Source organism: Protopterus annectens, chromosome 1.part0, assembly GCF_019279795.1.
Source record: "Protopterus annectens isolate FY-2018-M chromosome 1.part0, PAN1.0, whole genome shotgun sequence".
Taxonomy (NCBI): Eukaryota; Metazoa; Chordata; order Ceratodontiformes; family Protopteridae; genus Protopterus; species Protopterus annectens.
In genome coordinates, this window is record NC_056725.1 from 1,018,593,324 (window position 1) to 1,018,620,373 (window position 27,050).

The 27,050-nt window shown below is 38.8% G+C and overlaps 1 protein-coding gene across 1 annotated transcript in view; it reads right to left on the minus strand.

The window, feature by feature from the left end:
- The window catches only part of NBAS (NBAS subunit of NRZ tethering complex), a 3,380,746-nt gene that overhangs the window by 2,361,087 nt on the left and 992,609 nt on the right, over window positions 1–27,050 (minus strand). The window contains exons 16-17 of the mRNA XM_044064792.1: window positions 12,720–12,845; window positions 12,479–12,630 (exon numbers count right to left, since the gene is read on the minus strand). Of these exons, the coding sequence (XP_043920727.1) occupies window positions 12,479–12,630; window positions 12,720–12,845 (278 nt within the window). The remainder of the gene's footprint in view (window positions 1–12,478; window positions 12,631–12,719; window positions 12,846–27,050) is intronic.

A 27,050-nucleotide genomic window follows, 5' to 3' on the forward strand; every position in this document is an offset into this window, starting at 1 on the left:
GGTAGGTATAAGAAGAGAAATCACTTAATAATTTAAATGGTAAACATGATAGTCAAAATGAAGCTGTGGAATGTGAATGAACTAGAAGAGAAAACCAAAAGAAAGTATGTGTTGGGACATTTAAGAAGAGCCAAATGATAGATGACAGCATTACAGGGAATGCACCTCAGTCAAGAAAAGCATGAGAAATTAAGCAAGGTTGGCCAAAACCTTGTGGGGAAAAAGGAAACAAAGAAGAACAGTATTCTTAGTAAAAAAAAAGGCATCACCACTACAGACAGAAGGGAGACTGGAGGACAAAAAACGGAAGCTACACAGGGATTGAATGAACAACAGAGAGAAGGATAGCAACAGTGACCATTTTATATACAATGGATATAAAAGGTGTACACGCCCTTGTTAAAATGCCAGTTTTATTTACCCCAAAAAGTATACTCATCTTAATGACACATTTCTTTTTATACATCTTGAAAAAGTTTTGCTATACTCCTGATTACTGACACTGTATAACATTGTATTGCCACTTAATGCCTTGTAATAATCCTGTAACATTGCTGTTTAATGCTAATTTATAATGAAAATTGTATAATATGTTGGAGCTTTTCTCCCTGGGCCTCCACTGAAAAAGGGCTCTTCAGCTCAGTCGGACAATCCCGGTCAACAAATGTAAAATAAATAAATAATAAATATAAAAAATGAGACCACAATAAATTATTTCAAAACTTTTCCCACCTTTAATGAAACCTATAACCTGCACAATTCAACTGAAAAACAAACAAATCTGTTGGGGGGAAATATTAAAAATAAAAACTGTACAATACACTGGTTGCATAAGTGTGCACACACTTAAACTAATACTTTGTTGAAGCATCTTTTGATTTAATTACAGCATTCAATATTCTTGGGTACACACCTGCCATCAATTAAAGAGACTCTGATTAACCCCAAATGAAGTTCAGCTGTCTTAGTACGATTTTCATGACATTTACTCAGTTGCCTGCTACAGCAAAAGCCATGGTTCGCAGAGAGCATACAAAGCATCAAAGGGATCTCATTGTTGAAAGGTATCAGTCAGGAGAAGGGTACAAAAAATTTCCATAGCATTGGCTATACTATGGAACACAGTGAAGAAAGTCATCAAAACATAGAAAAAATATGGGACAAGAGTGACGTTGCAAAGAAATGGACTTCCCTCCAGAATTGATGAAAAGACAAGACGAAAACTGGTCAGGGAGGCTGCCAAGAGACCTACAGCAACACTGAAGGAGATGCAGGAATTTCTGGCAAGTACTGGTTATGTACTACATGCAACAACAATCTCCTGTATTCCCCATATGTCTGGACTATGGGGAAGGGTTGCAAGACGGAAGCCTTTTCTTACACAGAAAAACATCCAGGCCCGGCTAAAATTTGCAAAATAATGCTGTAATTAAATAAAAAGGTGCTTCAACAAAGTATTAGTTTAAGGGTGTGCACACTTATGCAACCAGCTTATTGCGCATTTTTTTATTTTTTATATTTTTCCCCTAACAGATGTGTTTGTTTTTCAATTGAGTTGTACAAGCTATAGGTCACATTAAAGATGGGAAAAGCTTTGAAATGATTTATTGTGGTCTCATTTTTTTAAATCACAAAAACTTGGCATTTTAACAGGGATGTGTACACTTTTTATGTTTCACTGTGTTTATCTCTCTCTCTCTCTCTATATATATATATATATATATATATATATACACACATATATATATATATACATACACACAAACACACACACATACAAACACACCTAAGTATTCAAGTACAAACACCATAAACAACAAAAATCTTTATTAAATTATCACTTTGGACATGGACGATCATACATTTATATAAATGAAAACAAACCATTTTGACATAATCACAGCTGCAAGAGTTTTACATCGCAAACCACAGTGACATAATCCTAGCTGCAAACATTACACATCACTTATAATCTACACAATCACCGTCAAACATTATATAGCTCATTCACAGTCTTGCCTTCTTTTAAACCTCATTCCTCCTGTTATGTATTGTTCCCAGAATTCCCATTTTTCCTCTGTAATTTGCTCCTTTTAAAGATCCCAGTTCCAGTTGTTTTATGTCTGTTACCATATTCACTACTTCTAGTACAGTTGGCTTAGAATTTTGGTATTTGATTTCCATTTTTTAGTAATTGCTTTTTTGGCAGCCAACATAATTAGACTCGGCAAGGCCTTACTATTTCTAGGCAATTTGGAGACTACTTGGGGTATAAAAATATCTATGTAAACATTTTAAAGAAAAAATCCTAAATCTTCTAGATTTTGTTGCATAACTGAGAAACACACACACACACACATATATATAAACCACTGTTTCTTTGTGAATTATTTAGTTTATATATATATATATATATACATATATATATATATATATATATATATATATATATATATATATATATATATATATACACCCACTGTTTCTTTGTGAATTACTTAGCCAGTCTCTCTTCCCAATCCTTTCTAACCTCCTCTGATTCTTATAGTTATCATGCAATATTTTATATACTCTACTGATTATTCTTTTTTTAACAGCAGCTTCTGTTCTAGATTCTACTAAAAACTCTACCAGTGCTGGTCTTTTGCTTAGGATGCCCCTGTTTCTTTCTCTTTGCCTAAATGCTGATATCAATCCTTGATAGGAAAGGCAATCTCTAACTCCAGTCCACATAAATTCTTGGTCTCTTCCCATTCTATTATCTTTCATCTCTAGTTATTTGCTCCCAATACCTTGGTTCCTTTGCCAGTTATCTCCAATAAATTCCAGTTCCCTCTTGCCTATTGTCTGTATCCCTAACTGCAGTCATCTCTATCAGCAGAATCTCCTTTCTCCATTCCTGTGTTGGCTTAGTTCTTAGGATACTTTTTGCTGCTTCAAGAATATAATATTCTGTATGACTACTGTTATTCTCCTTAAAGTTCTTCATCCAAAATTCCAGTCTCTCCTTGTTTCTTGAGCTTCCCGCCATTTCATCATCATTATCCCATTCCGCTTTGAATTATTTCTGCTTGTGCTATGTATAGGAGCCCTAACTGTGTAGCTCTGAAATACCCCTTCAAATCGGGTAATCCCAGTCCGCCTTGTTCTATTGGATGAATCAGCTTTTCCCACTTGACTCTTACTGTCACCCCCTCCCAGATAAAAATTCCTCTCTCTATTAATGGCTATACACAACTTCTCCTCTGGTTGATACAAATATGCCTAAGCTGTGTATAAGACTAAAGGGACTAAAAACATTTTAACTATTTGTATCTTACTATCCATATCACAGAACTTCCAAACTCTCAGTCTTTCTATAATCTTTTGTTTAGTCTCTTCCCACTTATCCTTAGCTGCAAAACCAGAATCATTTTCAATCCATACTCTTAAATATTTCATTTTATTATGTCCCTATAAATATGGATATTGCTGAACCAATTCATATGTGGGTCCATAATTTACCACAACTGCCTTTGTTTTAGCTTCATTAATTTTGTACCCCAAAAAGATATGAAACTGTCTCAATATGTTCCACAACACTGTAATGAACTTTTCTGGTTTTGCCGGGTAGAAAATAATATCAGCTGCAAATAGAGCCAGCTTCCCTTGACTACCATACCAGTTATATTCTTGAATTTCTGAGACCCTTAATTTCTCTGCCAATGGTTCTAAATGTAATGCAAATAACAAAGAGGAAAGAGGACACCCCTGCCTGGTTTCTTTGCTCAAACAGTAATTATCAGAGGACCCCACCCACCTCAGTTTTCATATCTGAACCCTTATATATCCTCCTAATCAACCTTATAATTTTATCAGGAAATGCAAATGTTTTCAGTGCTCTGATCATAAAATCCTAGCTTACTCTTATTAAATGCTTTTTCTGCATCAAGACCCACCAATAACAGTGATATTTTCTTACATTTTCCTTCCCTCTGGATCATCAATGTTCTGTTAATGTTGTCAGATATTTACCTCCCCTCTACATGACCACACTGATCCATATCTATCAATTTTGGCATCACGTTTGCCAATCTTTTAGTCATTGTAGAAATAAACTTTTTATAATCATGGTTTAGTACTGAAATGGGCCTGTATGAAGCTGGACATGATAGATCTTTAGCCTCTTTAGGTGTTACAGCTACCACCACTTTCTTCAAGGATGCTGGTACATCTCTTCCTCTTAAAATACTATTAAAATCTTGCAGATCGTTATCAGTTTTTTCCCTCCTAGCTTCTAAACTTCCACAAGAATGCCATCTTATGCTAGGGACATTCCTGTAGATTGGTTATACATCACCATTTTTCTCTCATCTCTTACAGTCCTGTTAGTAATTGAGCCTCCTCTACCTCTAACCTTGGCATATTTAATTCTTTCATAAACATTTTCATTTGTACCTTTTCTTGATTTCCATATTTCTCTGCTTTATACAGACTTTCACAGAATTTCTGAAATACTTCTAATAGTGCAACAGGATCTCGTTACCTTTCTTGTTATAGGCTCTTTAAGCTTTGTGACAGCCCTTTCTACTTTCTGTTGTCTGAATCTTTGTGCTAAAAGTTTTGTGCCCTACAGTTATTATCAAAAAAACAGTTGCTTAATAGCAATCCTTCTAAACTCATGCATATTATTGAGGTAATCCCTTATTTACTCTTTAGCATTCTGCAATTGCTCCTCTTCTTGTTCTACAAGATTCCCCCTATTCTGCAATATTTTAACATTTGTCAGTCCCTCTAAATAATTCTTGATACTTCTTAACTATATCTCCTCTTCTTTTATTTCCACCCTATTTGTAAACTCCACTTTAATTTCATTTTTATTGCATTATCCTGTGTTTTTATTTTAGTTACAAGTGGTATATGATCTGAAACAGTTATTGGGTGCGTATCAAGACCTTCAATTAAATGCACATGCATGTTCCTGTGAAATTTAAATTCTGTCTAGCCTAGCCCAGCTTTTGTATCTTGGGGAATAATATGTAAAATCACTACAAACTGAATTCACATCTTCCATGCCAAATATTTTCAGAAATGTTTTCAAAAGTATACCCTCCTTTGGTATACATTCCCTTCTGGGCCCCCCAGACACTTCTTTACTGCTGAAAATCAAATTCCAGTCCCAGCCTATAAGTAATATTCCTTGCTGAAAGCTGATTATTTCTCTCAGAATTTTCTTAAGTTCCATTATAGCAGTTTTAGGGGACATATAAATACATGCCAATGTAATACTCCTCCCTTGCCAGTACCCCCTTAGTACTACAAATCTTCCATTATTATCTTTTTTAACCTCTTCTATCACTATTGGAGCTCCTCTTGCAATTAATATAAGTAATCCTCTTTCCTTTTGTTCCTTATTCCACTGAATAACCATCCTGAAAAACCTTTCTTTATCAAATTCACATGTTCAATTCTTTCCAAGTGTGTCTCCTGTAGCATTGTTATTTTTAATGTTGTTCATTGCTCTTTCTTTTTTTACCTGTGAGACCACTGACATCTAAAGTTATTACAGAAGGTATTATATTAAAACATTATTATTCCCACCTTTGATGTCTGAGCTTTTTTGTTAAATGTTTAGTTCCAGCTTTTGTGTTACATGCATATACTGTTTGGCAGATTGAAGTTTTATATAGCTGTTTTTTGTCGTACACATTTGAGTGTACGTCAAATGTTAAAAACTTTTTACTGAAGGCCCTCAAACAAAAAAAAAACACACTTAATACCCTCTAAAACCTATTAACTTAATACTAACACACATAACTATGTACATCTTCAAATATTGAAGTTTTACTCTCCTAATAGGAACAAAAGTCTCAAACTGACAGCCACAGTCACAAACTTGAGTTAACCTAAAAGAAAGGTTATCCATGGTGAGAGACATGCTGCAGCCTGTGCTTCTAAGTGCTGTCTGGTTCTGCCTTATCTTTACAGATTTCCCAGCTGGGAAAACACCTGAATGTTTTCAGAGAACATTATCTCCTAACCAATTTCTCTTTATCAGATTGTCTGCATGGAGACATGAGGACCAGATACAAAATTGCAACTAAGCATACAGTTATTTGCTAGAAAAAGTATTATAATATTCAATATTTATTTCAGTTACTTGCTTTCTCTTAAAATGTGTTACCAGATCAAGCTAAGGGCTTTAATCCCGTCATTCCCCCATGCAAGAATGAGAAAAAGCACATTTTTTCTTTCGTATTTTTTTTATACTGCAGTGCCTATATTTCTTAAAACTGAATAAGGAGAAAGAAAGAAGGGAGAAAGAAAAAAAAGAAAACAGGTGCATCTGTTTACAACAGTATCTCCATTACACTTAAAAACAAATGAGAAAACCTTACTTTATAGCATGCAAAACATTATACACTATAAAAATAGTACTATTAAAAAAATAGTTTTACTTACAGTTAACTTTCTCCCTCTCTTCCCCTCCCCTAAGTATTTTTCCAAACATTAATGACATGAAGTAGAGCATACACTTTAGAGTGCCCTACAAGTCCAAAAAAGCCCAATATTTCCAGATCTTCTTGTTCTGTCATATCTCAAAGATATAACTGCTGCTTTGTAATCCCCCATTTGTCAATTTCAGGCTACTGGTTTTATTCCTTTTCATCTCCACCTCCCAAATCCTGTCTCTGCTTCATTTCCAACATACTCTCGATTCTTCTAGTCAATACTCTTGCTCCCTTTCTTCTCTTCAGCATTTTCCGTTGAAACACTGGAAAAGGTTTCACTGGCACAGTCTCTCAGTGGTCTTTATTACCAGAACAAGAAGCAGAATCTCCTCCTGTTTCACAGCTTACTTTTTGTTGGACAAACTTTTGTATTTCTTCCTTAACATGTAATTCATCAAACAATGATTTTGTCCCTCCAAGAAAGAATATTTTGAAGATAGCTGGTTACAGCAGTTTGAATCTCATGCCTGCTTCTCGACATTCCCTGAACAGTGGAATACATTTACTCCTCTTCTGCCTGGTGTACAAAGAGTAATCATTCTCCACAAACACTCTGCTGTCTCCCACTTTTAGTACTTTGTCCTACTGCCACAGTTTTGTCAGAATCAACTCCTTCTGCTAGTAGGATTGCATCTTTACTACTAAAGGTCTAGGACACTTTCTCTTAGCTAGATTTAGCACATACACTTGATAAGCCCTTTCAATTAACTCCTGCTGTGGAATACCAGTCCAATTGCTTATTTTTGCTTTCATCAAATAAATACAGTGTGTTCTTTCCAGTTTCTCCAGTACAGGTGAATATCTCAGGTTTTCTCTATGTGCCCTGTCCTCTAATTCTATTATTTTTTGAAACATCTCTTTTTGAGCAGTCTCATATTCAGCCAGCCTTTTCTTCATTTCAACCTCTGATTTTTGCAGTTTTATCACAACATTTGAATATCTGTTTAAAGATACTTCCATTTTTTTCCAGCCTTTTATTGTTTGAGTTGATGTACTCCATCAGTGTTTCACGTATGCTAACCAGGTCTGTGTAGAGTTGTATTATGCTTTCCTCTAGGTTACTGGAAATTATGTCTGCAGCTTGCACTGCTTTTTTGTTAAACAGCTGCAGAACTTTTCCCAGTCAATATTTTTTTTCTTACCTTTTGCAACTAATTTTCCTTCAGGTCCTCTGTATTTCTTTTTTCCTGGCATCCAGGCAGTGCACTTTTATTTAGTATTTATTTATTTTACATTTCATTACCAGGAAAGTCCAACTGGACAAATATCCTTTTTCAAAGGAGGCCCGGGGAGAAAAGCACTACATTTATGACAATGATATATACAATGTTACAACAATACCTACAAGTAGTACTCTACCAGTAAAAACATGATATAATAATTAAAGGACATATTTCTTGTTATTATTTACATGTGACAAATACAGACAAAGGTACTAATAATATTGTTTGCATGCATCTTAAGACAATAGCTTGTAAGCTATATGTGAGAGGAGATAGGAGCAGTATTTTCTTAACACATTCTAGGAAAGTCTCTTGTATAACAGGTATATACAGGTGCTTGAGAGAAGGCAGCGCATCTTAGTTAAGTAGAAGGGGTTAGATACAGCAAACGGAGTATTGCGACAGAAAGGATTTCAGTAGTTAGGATGAGTTGTTAGACGTTATATTGTGGAGAAGGAAATAGATTATTTGTCTAGCTGGGACTGATGCAGTTACAGAGCCAATCACTGGTTAGGTGGGTTTTTAATGTCTTTTTAAATTGCGCTAAGGAGGATGCTGTTGACAGGTTACAGGGTAAGTCGTTCCGTTTTCTGGCTATGTCTTTGAGTAGGTAGAGTCCCCTTCTCTGCTGCTGGCTTTTGTTACTTCAAGAAGGAGCTTATTGCTGGACGGTAGGGACCTTTTTTTTGGTATAGTGAGGTAGTAGATTTTGTACTGATGGGATATTTTCTGGGTGGTATATGATCTTATGGGTGGCTGTAAGTTGATTATACAGGAGGAGCTGTGGTAGTTCAAGCCAGTTAAGCTGTTTAAGGGTTAAGCGATGATGTGACCCTGTAGGGAGAATCAGTTGCAACCTGGCAATTTTGTTATAGCAGGTTTCTAGTTTAGCTAGGTCTGATGACCTGAGATTGATGAATGAAAATGAAGGAAGTACGAGTATAAAAACTTTTAACTTTTAAGCATATAATTTTAATAATTTGCTTTTCATCCGAAGACTTCATCAGAAAGAAAAAACATAAAAATATCAAACAACCTTATATAATGATGCAAAAACACCATATCCAATCAAATTTCACAATCAGTTAAATCATCAAGTAAAATACAGCTTAATGAATAAATCAAAATGAAAATAAAACAAATTCCATAAACACAATTAAAAATTCAATAAATAATATTACATATTTAATCTTCTCTTTTTCAAAAAGCATTTTATTCTAATGGTCTCATTAAGACCACGTTTGTCTGCTTTAAGTGCTATTTGCCAAATAGTTTCTCTCTTATCTACCCTATTTTTGTGATCTTCAACCACAAAGTCTTCTCTAGCTATGTCAAGAATCTAAGTGGCAACTTGCAGATATGCTATGAGATAGTGCAAAATAGCACACAATATACTGAACCTACTGATATTGCCAACATACTGGCAGATAGATTAAGTGCAAACTTCACCTACCCTCTCACCTTCAAAAGGGCCCACAACAATACCGGAAAAGTGTAGTATCCCGGAAATCACAGAAGCACATGTGAAAATGCCCTTTCAAAAGCCAAAAAACACAGCATCAATGGGGCTAGATGGTGCCCCAGGCTGCGTCTTGCATGAACTACAGAACAAACTAACCCCCCACCTAAACACGCTGTTCAACCTCAGCCTCTCCACAGGCTACATGCCCATAGAATAGTGCACAGCAATGGTTATTCCGCTCCACAAAGGAGGGGCCACAACTGACCCTGGTAACTATCGCCCCATAAGCCTGACTAGCCTGGTCTGCAAGGCTATGGAGGGCATCATCATGGAACTCATTAACAAAGACATTGGGAACCTCCAAACACTTGATCTGACCCAGTTCGGCTTTGTTAAGGGCAGATCATGCCTACTAAACCTGGTTGACTTCTTCGAGACAGTTACCAAGGCCATAGATGGGGGAAAGGTGGTTCACACAGCCTACCTTGATCTCGCCAAGGCGTCCGACACCATTCCTCACTCGGGTATTATAGAAAAACTCACCAGCCTGAACATAAACTCCTACATCACAAGATGGGTTGCCAACTGGCTTACAGACAAAACTCACACGGTAAGAATAGCGGGCTCCAGGTCTGGCTCTAAACCAGTCACAAGTGGTGTCCCGCAAGGCTCAGTTCTGGGATACCTACTGTTCGGCATATATTTCTCAGAAGTACAGGAAAACACAGGAGGACTATGGTTAACCAAGTTCGCCGATGACTGCAAACTGGAAGCCAAAAAACCTGCTCCAAGACAAAAAATAAAATTTTTTCTGCTTCTCACGTTATACTGTCTTTGCACTTGATTGCATACTGGTGTTCTTTTATTCTCTTATTAAAAGACCTAGTGGTCATTCCAACAAAGAATGCCATAGACTTGTATACACAACACATTTAGAATTACAGGTATACCTAACTCTAGCCTTTTTTTTTCTTTTAATTTGAATGCTTTTATTGCTCTTAACAGAACCACCCTCTGTAACTACTCCCTTGCTCCAAACAACCTGATTATATATAAGGAATGTTTCTGATGCTTTTCATTATACTCAACTAGGATTGCTTGTCTGTGTTTCAGTAAAGGATATTCCATTTTTAACTCAACTGTGGACTACCTACTATTTTCTATTTGATAATTTTGTAGCACATATTTTATAGTTCTATTTTACAGTTTGATTTTTATTAAGTGAAATAAGTGCATAGCATAATTTAGGAAGTGAACATCACACCCTCCACACTGCAAAGTTTCTTCTTGGTTTGGTTTAGGGAAGATCCCTGCTTCACTTGGTTGGGAAGCCTGTTCTAGAGAATGGTTAGTCTCTGAGACACACATCAGTCCCCTGAACATGATTATGTCACAAGCAAGGATGAAGTCCTTAGATTGGTTATTTCTGATGTTACTTGTTTTGCAGATATGCAAAAAGTCAACTACAGAGGGATCCTAGGATTCCTTCTATGTCAAGCATAGATCATAAAGTACAGGGACAGGAGTTTTTTTTGGCGATCCATGCAGGATATGTTTACACCCTGAATCCTTTTTGTAAGGACATTCTGTGGATGTTCCAGTTGTTCATATACCTGGTCAGGTATATACCAAACTGGGACACAGTACTCAATGATTGCTCTGATTGGGCTGAATACAGTGGAATGATAACTTTCCTGGACCTAGATGCCATAGCCTTGTTTATAAGTTATGCAACATATAATTATTTCTTTACTATCATAGACACATGATGGACGAAAACCAGGTTACTCTCGACATGCTTCCCCAGATTTTTGACTACTGGATCTACGCTTAAGGATGTATTTTCAATGAGGTAGGTTCCAAGGGTGGCTAACTTCTGAAAGAATATTATTATGTTTTGCTTAGAACTGAATTTCAGAGGCATGGTTTACTGTGGTGCTGTGTGGTACTGATAACCTGCAAGTTATTCATCCTACTTCATGTAAGAAATTTGCCTCCAATAATATTATATAACTGCATCTCACACAAACTGTGTCAGTTTTAGTAGAAGGTGACTGTCAGTAAACAAGAGACCACTGTTATATTGGCTGAGGGTGTTCATTTCAACCAAGATGGCTACAGAGATGGTTGGAAAGTGCAAGTCTATAGTGCAGTGTTAGTGGCGTAACAGGGAACTTGTTCACTCTTGGTACAAAAGGCTGCAAGTTCAATTTCCACAAGAGGTAAACTGACCACTGAAATTGCAATGCAGCATAAGGGGGATGCTGCACTTCTGAATGCGTCAATCTTTGGATGAGACATTCAACAGAAGTACCATCAACTTAAGTTGGTGGTAGTTCAAGTGGATGTAAAATATCCTGTACTCTTTTTGATAGGTGCCATGAGAAGTACCACCTTGGATCTCTCATGAAGAGAGGCCACTGATCTAGTGGAAGCAATCAGGTAAACAAAAGAATAAATAAAAATAAAAAAAATAGTTCCAGGTGCTTTCTAATGTGGACTGAAGAGGAGTAGCATCTACTAGGTTTGTAGCTGATTACCAGAGGTGCACTCTGTCTGACAGTAAACACAACTGCACACAGACAGGAATCAATGATCTTTGGTTCCTTCTTTCACCAGAAGTAAAACACATGCACTTATTACAAGCTGTTGCTTGAGTAGTAGTAGTAACCCAGATGTTATTTGGTTCAGTACACTTGCTATAGTTTTCTCTCGATAAACATCCTGTCGAAAACCTGCAGCAGCAAAAAGCACCAGAAAGCCAAGCTGCACAAAGGCCATTAAGAGGTTCTCACCAAAACTGCTACCAGACCACTCAGTGAAGTCTCATGCACTTGTTCCGAAAAAAAGAAAGCACTGACAATGAACGTTAAAGATGCTGGGTCTTATGAGGTATTAATGTGATTTACAGATTCAAAAATATCCCACGGTTGGAACGGATTTAGCTCATATTTGCATTAGCATTCTGCAACCACCAACCTTTGGTCATTAATGCTAAAACTATAGGAATAAACCAAATTTTGCAGCCTGATAAATTTAATTTACCCTTTAATCTAGGAATTCAGTTGAAACAGCAGACCCATTTAAGATATCACAATCATTTGGTAGAAAGGATTCTAAAGCAAGAAGGATACTGGAAGCACTACAGCACAAACAGAAACAGGATGTTTGATAAAACATCTTGTATTTTTATCTATATCAAGTTAGAGATTGCCACAACAATGCAAGAGAAGGGATAAACAAAACTGAAAGCAAGTCCATCTGTCACTGCTGCACAATTTCCAGAAAAGAAAACAACAAACCTGCCACCATCTTCTCCTTTTCCTATAGCTATGAGAGCTTCAAGATCAGTGCCTTTCAACCCATACAGAAGTAACTCCTTAGCAGCATCCACATTTTCTGGCACTCTTTCAACACACTCATGAAGAACCCAGGAACGTTTCTTAATCTTGCTCTAAAACAGAAAAACATTAAATATGACTTTTACATGGTTTACTTGAAGGTTTACACTCTTCAGTGACATTTCTTTAACTAGCAACATACCAAGTAGTCCTGAATGGAAGCAATGTTCACAACAGACTTCCTCCACTGTCTCTGATAGACCAGATCTGTATCTAGGCCATATGCCTGGGCCAAAGACAATGCTTCTCCATATTCTTCATGATCAATCTGGAAAAAGTAAAAAGATACTCTATAAGAAAACCAAGAAGTTTAAGCACAGCTCTGCATTCTATATCTGCGTGAATGGCTGCTGTGCTGTGGTGTTTATGTGTTTAAGTGGCAACTCAGATGGATATAAAAGGTCCCACTGGACAAAGAATACAGGAATTTCCCTAAGCCCCTGACCAAACTTTCCCTAAGCAGTATGAATACCATCTCAAGTCTCCCCCGAAAAGAGAATAATAGCTTAGTGGGACTAACCTAGTCAACAAAATACAAATATACAAATAAATAAATTAATTTTTGAGTTTATATCATATTAACACAGGAGTGATGCAAGCAAAGTAGCAATAGTTCAAAAAACTGAAAATAAATGTTTTTTTAGGCCCATCATCTGTAAATTAAATTCACTAAACAATTTATTAAAACATTCTTGACATATATACAAGACTAAGGGAACTAAAAACATTTCACTGCTTGTACCTTATTATCCATATCCATCATCAATACTGTCCAGCTTCTCACTTTCGAATCATCTTTTATTTATTCTACTCTCACATAGCCTTGGCTGCCATAACAGGATCGTTTTAATCCATATACCTAAATACTTCATCTTAATGTGTCCCCATAAAATACTATTGCTGAATTCATGACTGGGTATATAGTTTACCACTATAGCTATTGTCTTCTTTTATTTTAATATCCTGAAAAAACATGAAACTGTCTCAAAATGCTCCACGACTCTAAAATGTCATTTTCTGGATTCATGAAGTAGAAAATAATATTGTCTTTAAATAAAGTTAACCTTTCTTGATTACCATACCAGCTTTACCTTTGAATTTTTGAGTCTCTTATTTTTGTTAACGGTTCTAAATAAGGTGAAAAAAGACATCATTGCCCAGTTTCTCTGTTCAAATACAGTTCTTCAGAAGGAAACCCTCCCACCTTAATTTTTGTTTATGTCCATTTATATATCCTCCTTATAAAGCCTAATGTTCTATCAAGGAATGCAAATCTTACATTTGCCTTACTCTAAAAGGAAAGGTCTTTAAGAGTCAGGCAAAAGGTAAAAAGTACAGTTTTGTACCTACCATAAATGTAGATGTTCGAAGATCCACATTGCTGCAGTCCTTACATATGGGTAGTCCGCTGTCCTCGGTCGGCCCGAATACCAAAGTATTAGGCTGACGTCGGTCATGGGCGCTCAAAACTGACATCTGAGCGTCAGGGTATAAGAGCGCATGACCGACGTCATATCCTCAGTCTTTTCTTGCCCCAGATGTCAGAAGGCCCTAAAAAGAAAGCCCACAGCCAAAGACAGAATACTTCCCAAAAACAAAATATGTACAAATCACAGCTACCACCCAAACCATACAACCATTCCAAACTATAGAGGGGAAGGAGGGAGGGTTAATTGGACTGCAGCAATGTGGATCTTCGAACATCTACATTTATGGTAGGTACAAAACTGTACTATGTTCTTCATCTCACATTGCTGCAGTCCTTACATATGGGTAGAATCCCAAAGCAGAGGTAAAGGGAGGTTGGCAAAATCATAAAGCATTAGGAGCTGCCAAAATGCCCTGTAATATTGCAGTGGCAAATCCAGCCCTAGATTTAGAATAAAGAGGAAGGTGGTAATGTTTAGAAAAGTATGCACTGAACTCCAAGTAGCTGCTTCCAAAATATCTTTAGTAGCCACCCCTTAAAAAGGCTGTAGAGGTAGCAGTAGCCCTAGTGGAATGAGGCCTGATTCCAGCGGAATCTCCTTACCATGATGGGAATAACAGAAAGCAATGCAAAACCAATCCACTTAGAAATAGTTTGTTTAGAAACAGGCTTTCCCTGAGAACCCAAGGCAAAAGAAACAAACAACTGCTGAGACTGTCTGAACCCTTTAGTTCTGCTCAAATAATAACGCAACTGCCTGTGAATATCCAAAGTGTGCAAAATCTTCTCCCCTTTATTTTGGGGATCTGCATAAAAAGTAGGCAAATGAATAGTTTGGTTCAAGGCCACACTAGAAACCACCTTAGGCATAAAAGTAGGATTAGTTCCGTAAAGATACCCTATCCTTATGAAAAATTAGGAAGGGTTCAACTGCCATAAGGGCCTGTAATTCAGAAACCCTTCTTGCAGACGTGATGGCCAACAAAAAAGCAGTCTTCCAGGACAAAAACTTCAATTCGGCAGTAGCTGCAGGCTCAAAAGGAGGTAAAGTAAGTTTTTCCAACACAAAATTGAGATCCCAGGCAGGAGTAGGAGCTCTACATGGGCGTCTTATGTTCTTTGCCCCTCTAAGAAATTGCTTAAACAAAGGATGAGAGAACAAAGGAGGGTCACAGTCATAGTGAGCAGAAATGGCAGCAGCATGAACCTTTATAGAGGAGAAAGACAAACCCTTGTCTAATAAATCTGTAAGGTATTGAAGAGAAACACTTAAATCAGGCTTGGAAACATCAAAGTCCTTTGCTTTGCTCCAAACAAAAAACCTCCTCCATTTATCAGCGTAAACTTTCCTTGTACTAGGCCTTCTGGCCTCCAAAATAACATTTAAAACTTGTTGTGGAAGCTGAGACCCTCCAGGGTCTAGAACAGAATATGCCAGGCTGTTAGATGCAGGGACTGAATCCTGACATTGAGGAAATGATTGCCCTCCTGTGACAAAAGGTGCGGAATCTAAGGCAAAGGCCATGGAGGCTCCTGTACTAAACTTCTCAGCAGAGGATACCAGTGCTGTCGAGGCCAATCTGGAGCTATCAGAATCATGGATGGCTTGTCTTGTCTGGCCTTCAAGAGTACCTTTGGGAGGAGAGGCAGAGGTGGAAAGGCATAGACGTGAAGATTGCTCCAACTGAAGGATAGAGCATCCACCTTCCAAGCTGTGGGATGAAACATTTTTGTGCAAAACTTTGGCAACTGGAAATTTAGTGGAGAAGCGAACAGATCTATGTCTGGAGTTCCCCATAACACTGTCAACCTTCGAAATACATGAGGATCCAATTTTCACTCGTGGGGATCCACTATCTGTCTGCTCAACACATCTGCTAAGGAGTTCTGTGCTCCTGGTAGAAACCTTGCCTGAAGATTGAGGTGTAAACTGAGAGCAGTCTCCCACAAAATCATCGCTTGTCTGCAAAGTGGGTACGAATGTGTTCCCCCTTGCTTGTTGATGTACCACATGACAGTTGTGTTGTCTGTTTGAATCAACACTTGTCCTGGGTGAAGTAAATCTTTGAAAGCCATCAATGCAAATTGGACTGCTAACATCTCCTTCAAGTTGATATGCAAATGTTGAAGTCTGGCAGGCCACGTGTCTTGAACCCATTTTCCATTGAGGTGTGCTCCCCAAGCCTTGTCCGAGGCATCTGTCGTTAGAATCTGACTCGCCTCTGGTCGGGTCACAGAGAGTCCCTTGTTTAGGTGACATTCCTGAGCCCACCACAAAAATTCCTTTTGAATGCAAGGTATTATTTGAATGACAGTGTCCAGATCTTGGCAGTGTTGTGTCCATACGTTCTTGAGATACCATTGGAGCTTCCTCATATGCAGTTTGGCATTGGGAAGCACCAGGATACAAGATGCCATGAACCCCAAGGCTTGAAGGACTGTCCTTGCAGTCAGCCTGGACCGTAGAGACAATTGATGGAAGTAAAGAGTAAGGTTCTTTTGCTTGTCCGGGGTCAAAAAAAGCCATCTGGGAAGCTGTATTCAGTCTCACACCCAGAAAGCACATTTCCTGAGAGGGTACTAGACTGGACTTTGTTTCGTTCACAGAATACCCTAGGCACCTTAACACTGCCATCACATACTGTAGATGATGAAGAAGTTCGTACTTGTCTTGAGCAAGAATCAGGCAATCGTCCAAATAAGGATAAATTTGTATTCCTCTCAACCTGAAGAAGGCTATCACTGGAGCCAGAACCTTTGTGAACACCCTGGGCGCAGTAGATAAGCCAAAGGGCAATGCAGAGAACTGATAATGTAAAGTCCCAGCCCGAAAACGCAGGTACCTCCTGCAACTGGGCCTGATAGGAACATGAAGATAAGCCTCTTTGAGATCCAGAGTTACCATCCAGTGATCTTTGCCCAACAGAGGTAAAAGCTGTTGCAACGTCAACATTTTGAACTTTGGAATGTCCAAGAATGTGTTGAGAATAGATAAATCCAAAATCGGTCTCCACGTGTTCCCTTTCTTTGGTACTAGAAACAGGCGAGAATAAAAACCTAGGCCCACTTCTGACAGAGGGACCGGCTGTATGGCTCCCATTTGAAGAAGTAAAGAAATCTGCTTGTAAGCCTCTACCCTTTGTTGAGGAGGAACGTCTGGCATACCTTTGAAAGGAGGCAATGTATGGAAATAAAACTTGTAGCCTCGGTTTATAATGTCCAATACCCATTTGTCCTGGGTGACTAAAAGACAGTTTTGCTTGAAGAGTGTTAACTTTCCTCCCAAAGGAGCTGTCAGGCAAGAAGAATCTGGCAGCTGAAAATGCAGGTCATTGGGCCTGTTTACGAAAGGACTGGCCCCTGCCCTCACCTGAAGATTGTGCAGGTGAACTCCATGTTCTAGGCCTGAAAGTACTCTGAGCTCTGCCCCTACCACGTCTAGATCTACCTCTAGACTGAGAATCAGAAGAAGGATACGTCCACCCCTTAGTAGGCCAATTCCTACTAAACTTTGGAGGCTGCACCTGCAAGAAGTCTTTAACAGTCTGCATAGACTTAGCCTTGTCTTCCATCTTTTTCAAGACCGACTCCACAGGGGGACCAAATAAAACTTCAGACTGTAAAGGAGCATCTAAAATTCTAGTTTTAACATGCTCTGACAAATTCTGATCCTTAAGCCAGGCATGCCTGCGAAGAACTGAACCAGTGGCAGCCACCCTGGAAGAAGCCTGTAAAGCATCAAAACCACACTGCAAAGAATGCTTACCCACCTGTTCAGAGACATGTACCAAATCCTGTAATTCCTTACACTCAATGCCCTCTGCCAAAGCATCCACTTTAGATTTTAGTTGAGTAAGGAGGAAATTCTGATACTTCAACATATGAAACTGGCAATTCAAAGCCCTCATTGCTAAAGTAGAAGAGGTATACACCTTTTTACCCCATCTATCCAAAGCTCTAGCCTCTTTAGCTATAGGTACTGGATTCTTTACAACAGAAGCCCTGACACCCTTAGGTCCCTGACTAATAGTTTCTGGGTCTGCCCTAGGACTCTTATACAGATATTTATGAGCCTCAGGTACTCTGTAATACCTGTCCGGTTTAACTGGCGCAGGAGGCAAAGAATCTGGATTAAGGGAAGCCTCAGAGAAAACATCTTGCACAACATCCAAAACAGGAGGTATAGCCAAGGGCCTATGTTGTGGTAAAAACAAGAACTCCCTAAGCCTCTTCCGTGAATCAGAGAAATCCTGACCTTCCCATTTAAAATGCTCCCTCATAGAATGAAGTGTTTCTGAGAAGGAAAAATCTTCTGGAGGAGAAGCAGAAGGAGTGGAATCCTCTGCATCAGAATCAGAATAAATAGGAAAATCTTGAATGTCTTCAGCCGAAGACTCTGAATCATCTGAGGCCTGTTCCAAACTCTCCACCTCTGGCTCCACTCTGGGCCTCTTATCAGGAGGGGGCATAGAACCTCTTATCAAAGAAATTAAATCTTCTGCCATTTAAAGCATGTGCTTTTTAGGCACAGAACCTGCAGAACTAGGACTGACACCAGGGAAAGGTAAACTAGCCCTGCCTTTGGAAGAAGCCTTAGAAACAGAAGGAGAAGGCCTAATCCCCTTAGGTAAGGAAGGGAGAACAGAAACCTGAGAGGCCCCCTCAGCCTGGCCTGCCTCCTGAGAGGCCACATCTTGCAAAATCAAAGTCTCCTCCTGTGACTCAACTGAAACCTCGGCCGGATCCACAGATTCCCCCGTAGTTCCTAAAGAGCCGGCGTCCGGGACGGACGACTCATCCTGTCTGGGTTTTAAAGATTTGTCTTTGCGCTTCTTCGCGGTAGCGGGCGTCGGAGGATCCGACGGCATATTATAATTACACCGCTTACCGAAGACAAGCCTAGCGCAATCTAACCTACGCTTGATGGTGCGCTTATTAAACTTAGCACAAAAGTGACACCCGACTACGTCGTGCTCAGGTCCCAAACAAGGAATACAAAGAGAATGATAATCCCTATGCGGTATCTGTTTCCCACAAGAAATACAATTATTGACTTTTTCTGACATCCGGAATTAACTGAGGCAAGAAAAAACAAAAATATTCCCCAACGGGGTACTTAGCCCAACTTGGATTCGGTCTGAAACTCAGAATACGAAAATTTCAGAACGCCGAACGGCACTTGCAATGCTGCTTCTGCATCGGACCATGCGGCAAAAAAGACTTAGGATATGACGTCGGTCATGCGCTCTTATACCCTGACGCTCTGATGTCAGTTCTGAGCTCCCATGACCGACGTCAGCCTAATACTTTGGTATTCGGGCCGACCGAGGACAGCGGACTACCCATATGTAAGGACTGCAGCAATGTGAGATGAAGAACATCTCCAGGAAGTGTCAATCTTCCATAATGAATTTTGGGATATTATAACTGGTACCATGCAGATTAGTGCAGTCATATAATGTAATATTAAAACATAAACAGATACCTGTGTTATGGCAAGAGCCACATTTAATAGTGTTCACGAAGGATGGCAAACATTCAAATATGGCATTATCTTATAGCCATTATCAGTGTTAAATCATGGTTATAAATTATTTATTCCAATTATGGCAAAAGGGTGGTTAGAATAATACCAGTACTGGCAGATAGTGACCAATGTAGGTATGTTAGTAGAATACAAACATTTCTGATAATATTTTGCAGACTGATAATTTGATGCAGGCTTCACTGCAACTACAGAATCTTCGGTGGTAAGCCTTGATGGAAAGAAAGCCTTTGAGAAGGAGGAATTACACTATATCATGTAGGTCATACTGGAATTTGTTTTTCCATTAGAATTTGTTAAGACATTAAATTTTAAGGCTATTTATTCAGAACCAAAGGCCAGAGTTGTAATACATACAGGTATGTCAACAAGTACTGGAATATTTAGAATAAACAGGCAAGGATGTGTGATGTTTCCCCTTCTTTTTGCACTGTATCTGGAGGTACACATTCTTTTGAGTCACAGATCATACTTGAAGGGGTGCAAAATAAATGAAAAACAATCCAAAATATTTTTCTTTGATGATGATGAGCTGGTGTATTTGACAGATCTGTAATGGGATGTTATCAGGCTGTTTCAGATGTTAGTGTCAGTAACACACTTGCTATTAGTGGTGGAACATCAAAAGGCTGTAAGTTCTATACCCACTCCAGATGGGTAGACTGATTTTTAAATTGCTGACACTGCCGTGCAGCATTGAGAGTGGGGGTACTACCGTACTGCACTCCTGAGTGTGACCTTCATCAGATGAGATGTTAAACTGAGGTCCCATCTGTTTGAATTCATAACAGCTCAGGTGGATAAAAAAAGATCTCATGGCACCTACTGAAAAGAGCAGGAGAATTTCCCCAATTGCCCTGGCCAAATTTCTCATAGCAGTATGAACACCACCTTGGGCCTCCCTTAAAGAGAGGCCACTAGCCTACTGAGACTAACAACCCCAGAATACACGTCGCTATTAGAAAGCAGTGAAAATACATCACCCACTGTCAAACTCTCATGACCTCTCAACATTGGGAATAGCAGTATGCTTCCCCCGGTTTGATGATGTACCAAATTATTGAAATGTCTGTATAGATATCACACTCTTGGGGAGGACATCCTGAAATTCCTGAAATGTTAGGACGACTGCCCTCATTTCTACGATACTGAAGTGAAGGCTGGCCTCTACATGTGACTAAGTACCTTGGACTAGCTTCCCTTCGAAATGAACCTCCCGCCCAAAAAGAGATGCAGCCATGGTCACTATATCCACAGGTGGATATTTAAGGAATGGAAGTTCTTCTGTCAGTGAAGTAGATTTTATCCACCAGGTTATGCACTGTCCACAGATGTGAATGAGAGAAATGTTTGCATGAATTGGATGAAAATTTTGGGACCATTGCACCGCTAGAGTTCACTGAAGTGCTCTAATGTAAAATGTTGCTAATGGCACCATGAGGACTGTAAAAGCCATTAGGCCTAATAAGGGGAGAATTAATCTCACTGGATGAGATGGTGAACAATTTAATTAGCTGAGAGGTGGAGGAAGATCATCCTGGAACAGGGAAGTCTAGCAAGCTGTAAACTTGAATCAAAGTGGATAAATTCTGTCTCTTCAGTAGGGGTAAGACGATTTTTGGTTAGGATGAATGTGACCCCTAGGTCTTTCATCACATGGAGCAAAAGGTCCTGATGCTGCAATAACCAGTGGCAGGAGGGCGATTAGGAGCCAAGCACAGAGTTACAGGAAGACCTGGATACCTAGAATGCTAACACATGCTGCCAACACTGTTATCATCTTGGTGAACAACTGGGGGCTATAAATGACAGCAAATGGCAGGGATCTGAAGTGATAATGATTGGCCCCCAGCAGGAAATGGAGGAAGCTTCCTGAATGCCTTTCCATCTCCACATGCTAGAAGGCACCCTTGAGATCTAAGGAGCACATCCAATCATCCTTACTCAGAAGAAGCAAAATGGACTGAATTGTGACCATCCAGAATTCTGTTTGATATACTGATTTAAGAGACCCAGGTCCAAGATGGGTCTGAGGTCCCCTGTTTTCTTAGTTACTAAAAAGAACCACTAGCAGACTCCAGACTCTAAATAGTCTTCATGGACTGGTTGAATTACTTTTTTTTCTAGCATCTTGGAAACTTCTGATGTTGTGAGTTTCCACTGACTGGGTGGAACTTCAGGAACTTTTTTTCTTCATAGGAGGAAGGGAAAATGGTATGGAATAGCCTCTGGAAATTATGTTTAGCTCCCAAGAATCTGTCGTTATGTTCTGCCAGGTTTGTGAGTGCAGAGAAAACTGCTCCTCGACTACTTTCAGAGTGCAGCAGTTGGGCAACCCTTCAGGGGCACTGAAAATGCTTTTCAGTAAATGGACCACAAAATGCCCGATTATGTGATCTGCCTCCTCCTCTAGGGTGACATCACTGTTGTTGCTTCTTCTTCTGCCATAAGAAGGTTATCACCAGGACAGTCCTGATAAAAGTTCTGTGATTAATGAAATCATATCTTATGTCCAGCCTGCTGATTCTTAGAATACATTCTCTGAGACTGGAAAAATGGATTGCCAGTACAGAGTCTTAACATCTTGTTAACTCCTGGTTAGCATGTCTTTTACTTTTGGTCCAAACACAGTGAAGCCACCAAAGGTGACTAACAAAAGAAGTGTTAAAGCTTTCTGAAAAGTCACAAAGACACATCCAGGTGTGCCGATGCATGGCGATGCCAGTATCTGCTGCAATGACCTTGCCATCACCTATGTTAAAAAGTAGTCACCTGGCTATAATGGAAGTAGACTGAAGGGTAGAAAGCTAGGAGTCCGCAGTCCTCTAATGTCTGTAGGAAGATTACCAGACAGAGACTTGGAAATCTCCTTGGTCAGGTCTCTATAAAATCGGGTGACATGGGCTATGTAATTCAGTGCTCTAAGTAAAAAGGTGACTGAAGCATACAGACATTTGCCAAAATGGTCCATAACTCTAGAATCCTTGTTAGGGGGAGGGACTGAGAACTTTCCTCTGATAGTTTCTTCTTCTGTGGCTGCTGGTACCGCCATTGCATCAACCAGTGAACCTCTGCTCAAACACTTCTCGCTTTTGGTGCTGCCAAAATCCTGACAGGTTGCTTAGGAATAGATTCCACCACATCAGGGTCCTTCCATACCCACTGAGCCATAAGATCAATGAGTTACTGAATGGGTGGTACCAACCAGGATGAAACTGAGACAGAACCAAAGGCTTCCCGGAACACAGATTCTTGTAGAGAAGGCTTACTGCTGGACCATCTCCCTCTTTTTTTTAACAATTTGAGGATCTCATCAAGGATGATGTCTTCTGAGGGGTATCTAGGGAAGTCTTCACCTTCATCCAAGTCTGTATCTTCACTGAACACTCTGGAAAAGAATCTATCTGCTTCCACTTACACATCTGTTTCTTATGAAGTGGTTCTGGTAGGGTATAGGACGGCTGTGAATCACACTTGGAGCTAATATAGCCTGAGAAGCCTGTGGGAACAATTGTCTCTGTCTGACAGTGAGAGTGGAAGTGGATTCTTGTCAGGGTTCAAATGGAACTGAAATGGATGGGAGCGGCTTCACACTCGGCATTGAAAGGACTCCCTCAGAAGCCTCAAAGGCCAAAGACATCATTGGATCTCCAAGCTCCCTCCTATACTCAGACAGAAAGAATACCTGAAAACTGAGGGTCTCAATCCTGAAGATAATCTCAGGGTTAAGCATATGCCAAAGCACTGAGAGGAAGAAATGGCTCTGACAACTACACTGTCAATCCACCCCCTCCAGCCCTGGCCACAAAGTTTTGGTTCCAAGTCTCTTCCACATCCAAGCAAGTTGCAGCCAAAAGAGGAATGGAACCAACTTCCAAGATGGCTGCACATTGAGTAACAACTTAATTCTAGAGCTCCCTGTGTGAAAACAGAAACTTAGCAGAGAAAGCCAATAGGCCTGGATTTCTGATTAAATTTCAATAACTAACTAGTAAGCACACTGCTTGGATGCCAGAAAAAAAAAAGAAATACAGAGGACCAGAAGGAAAATCAGCTACAAAAGGTGATGAAAAAAACTAACAGGGAAAAGTACTGTAGCTGTTCAGCAAAAAGAAGTGCAAGATCCAGACATGACTTCCAGTAACCTTAAGGAAAGTATAAAACAGCTGCACACAAACTGACTAAAATAAATGAAACACTGATGGAGTATATCAACTCAAGCAATGAAAGGCTGGAAAAATGGAATAAGCTTTAAATAGATACTCAGATGAGATGATAAACTGCAAAACCCAGAGATTGAAAGGAAGAAAAGGCTGGCTGAAGATGGGACTTCACAAGAAGAGATGTTTCAAAAATAATAAAATTAGAGGACAGAGCATATAGAGAAAACCTGCGATATTCTGTTGTACTTGAGAAGCTGGAAGGAACAGACAGTATTAATTTCATGAAAGCACAAATAAGCAACTGGAAATGTTAATTGAAAGGGCACACTGCATGTACACTCCAAACCTGGCTATGAGAAAAAGACGTAGACCTTTAATAGTAAAAATGCAATCTTGCCAGCAGAAGGAGCTGATTCTGACAAAACTGTGGCAGAAGGACAAAGTTCTGAAACTGGGAGACAGCAGAGTGTTTGTGGAGAATGACTACTCATTGTACACCAGGCAGAAGAGGAATACATTTATTCTATTATTCAGGGAATGGCGAGATGCAGGCGCGAGACTCAAAATGCTGCACCCAGTTATCTTCAAAGTATTTTTCTCTGGAGAAACAAAAACATTTTTTTGATGGCATACATGCTAAAGAAGAAGTACAAATGTTTTTTCAACAAAAAGTGAGCTGTGAAACAGAAGGAGATTCTGCTTCCTGTTCTTCCAATAATAAAGACCACAGAGACTATGCCAGTGAAACTATTCCCAGTGTTTCAATGGAAAATGCTTCAGAGAGGGAAAAAAGCATAGGAGTTGACTAGAAGAATAGAGAATGCACTGGAGATGAAGCAAAGATAGGGTTTGGGAGATGGAGATGTGTTCAGAAAAATACTCAGGACAGGGGAAGAGGAGGAAGAGAGTTTACTGTAAGTAAAACATTTTTTTCTTACCAATATTACTTAAGTGGAACATGATTTTCTCTGCATAGTATAAAGTAAAGTTTTTTCAGTTATTTTTAAGTGTAATGGGGGATACTAAAGTAAATACCGGCTTCTGTTTATTGTTTTTTCTTTATTTCTCCTTGTTCAGTTTTAAGAAATGTAGACACAGTAATGTAAAAAAAAGGAGGGGTCTGGTTAAAACAGCATGACAAAAGAAAAATTAGTGTGCTTTTTCTTATTCTTGCATAGGGGAATGATTGGGTTAAAGCCATTAGCTTTATACAGTAACAAGTTAAAAAAAAGCAAGTAAATGAAAAAGAATATTGAATATTATAAGTTTTTTTTTTCTAGTAAACAGTCCTGTATCTCGTTCTCATGTCACTAGCAGATAATCTGATAAAGAAAAATGGCTTTGAGAAAATGTTTTCTGAAACCATTCAAGTGTTTTCCCAGCTGGGAGAGCTATAAAGATAAGGCAAAACCACACAGCAGTTAACAGAATCACAGGATCTACTATGCATCTTAGCATGGATAATCTTTATTTCTGTTTAGCTCGAGTCTGTGTGTGTGGCTGTCAGGTTGGAACTTTTGCTCCAATTAACAGGGTAAAACTTTAATATTTGAAGATGTACACAGTTTTGTGTGTTGCTACTAAGTTAGTAGATTTTAGGGGGTATTGGGTGTGTGTGCGCGCGTGTGTATTTTTATTTGAGGGTTTTCAATAAAACAAAACGTCCTGCAAGATGTGACATAGGCTCAAATGGAGATGACAAACAATAATTGTGTAAAAGATTAACCTGCCAAACACCGCATACATGTAACATAAAAGCTGGAACTAGACACTTAACAAAAAAGGTGTCATACATAAAAGATGGGAATAATAATCCCTCAAGACTATGATTTTTTTTTCTATAATGTCTTTAAATGTTAATGGTCTCTCAGATAAATACAAAAAAGAAAGAGTAGTGAACTACATTAAAAATGTAGAGTACAAATAGCTATGCTACAGGAGTCATGCTTGGAAAGAAATACACAGAAAGTTTTTCAGGATGGTTATTCAGCAGAATACTTGTGGCAAAGGAAGAGATGGGTACTTGTATTAATAGTAACAGAAGAGGAAAAAAGACAATAATAGTAGATTTTTAGCACTACGTGGCTACTGGCAAGGGAGAAGGATTATACGGAAAATGGCTATAATGGAGCTAAAGGAAATTCTGGAAGAAATATTCAGCTTTCAGCATGGAATATTACTTATAGGTGGGGACTGGAATTTCATATGCCACAGTGACAATGTGTCTGGGGGCCCAGAAAGGGAAATATAGTAAAGGAGAACAGATTTTTAAAGAAATGTATGAATTATTTGGCATGGAAGATGTGAATTCAGTACTTGGAATTTGGAGTGAATTTACAAATTATTCCCCAGGATACAAAAACTAGGCTAGGCTAGACAGAATGTACATTTCACAGGAAAATGTGCATTTAATTAAAGGTCTTGATATGCACACAATAACTATTTCAGATCATGTACCAATAATAACTAAAATAAAAACACTGGGTAATGAAATAAGAACGAGACATTGGCTCCTTCCCCCCATCTGGTGAAAAGAGAGGAATTCATGGAATGGGTAGTGGAAATTATTCAGGAGCTCTTAGAGAAGATATAAACTTATTCTGAAAATATAGTAGGGAGTGGGGTAAAATTAAAGTAGAATTTAAAAATAGGGTGGAAATAAAAGAAAGGTAGATACAAGTAAGATGTAACAATAATTATTTAGAGGGACTGACAAATATTAAAGTATTGCAAAATAGAGGGCATCTCACAGAACAAGAGGAGGAGCAACTACAGAATGCTCAACAGAAAATAAGGGATTACCTTGATAATATGCATGGGTTTAGTAAGATTGCTGTTAAGCAACTGTGTTTTGATGATAACTCTAGACCGCAGGAACTTTTAGCACAACTCAGGCAACAGAAAGTAGAAAGAGCTGTCACCAAGTTTAGAGAGCCTATAACAAGGAAGATTACAAGAGATCCTATAGAAGTATTAGAAATATTTTGGCAATTCTATGAAGGTCTGTATAAAGTAGAGACATATGGAAATTAAGAAAAGGTCCAAATGGAAATGTTTATGGAAGAATTGAATATGCCAAGTCTAGAGGGACACTAGGCTCAATTACTAACAGGACAGTATGAGATGAGACAAAAATGATGATGTATAACCAATCTACAGGAAAGTCTCCAGGAATAGAGGTATTCCTGTGGAAGTTTGGAAGCTAAGATGGAAAAAAATGGAAATATCTGGAAAGTTTTGTTTAACAGTATTTTAAGAGGAGAAGTACCACCAACATCCTGGAAGAAAGTGGCAGCAACTGTAATACCTAAAGAGGGTAAAGAGCCATCAGGTCCA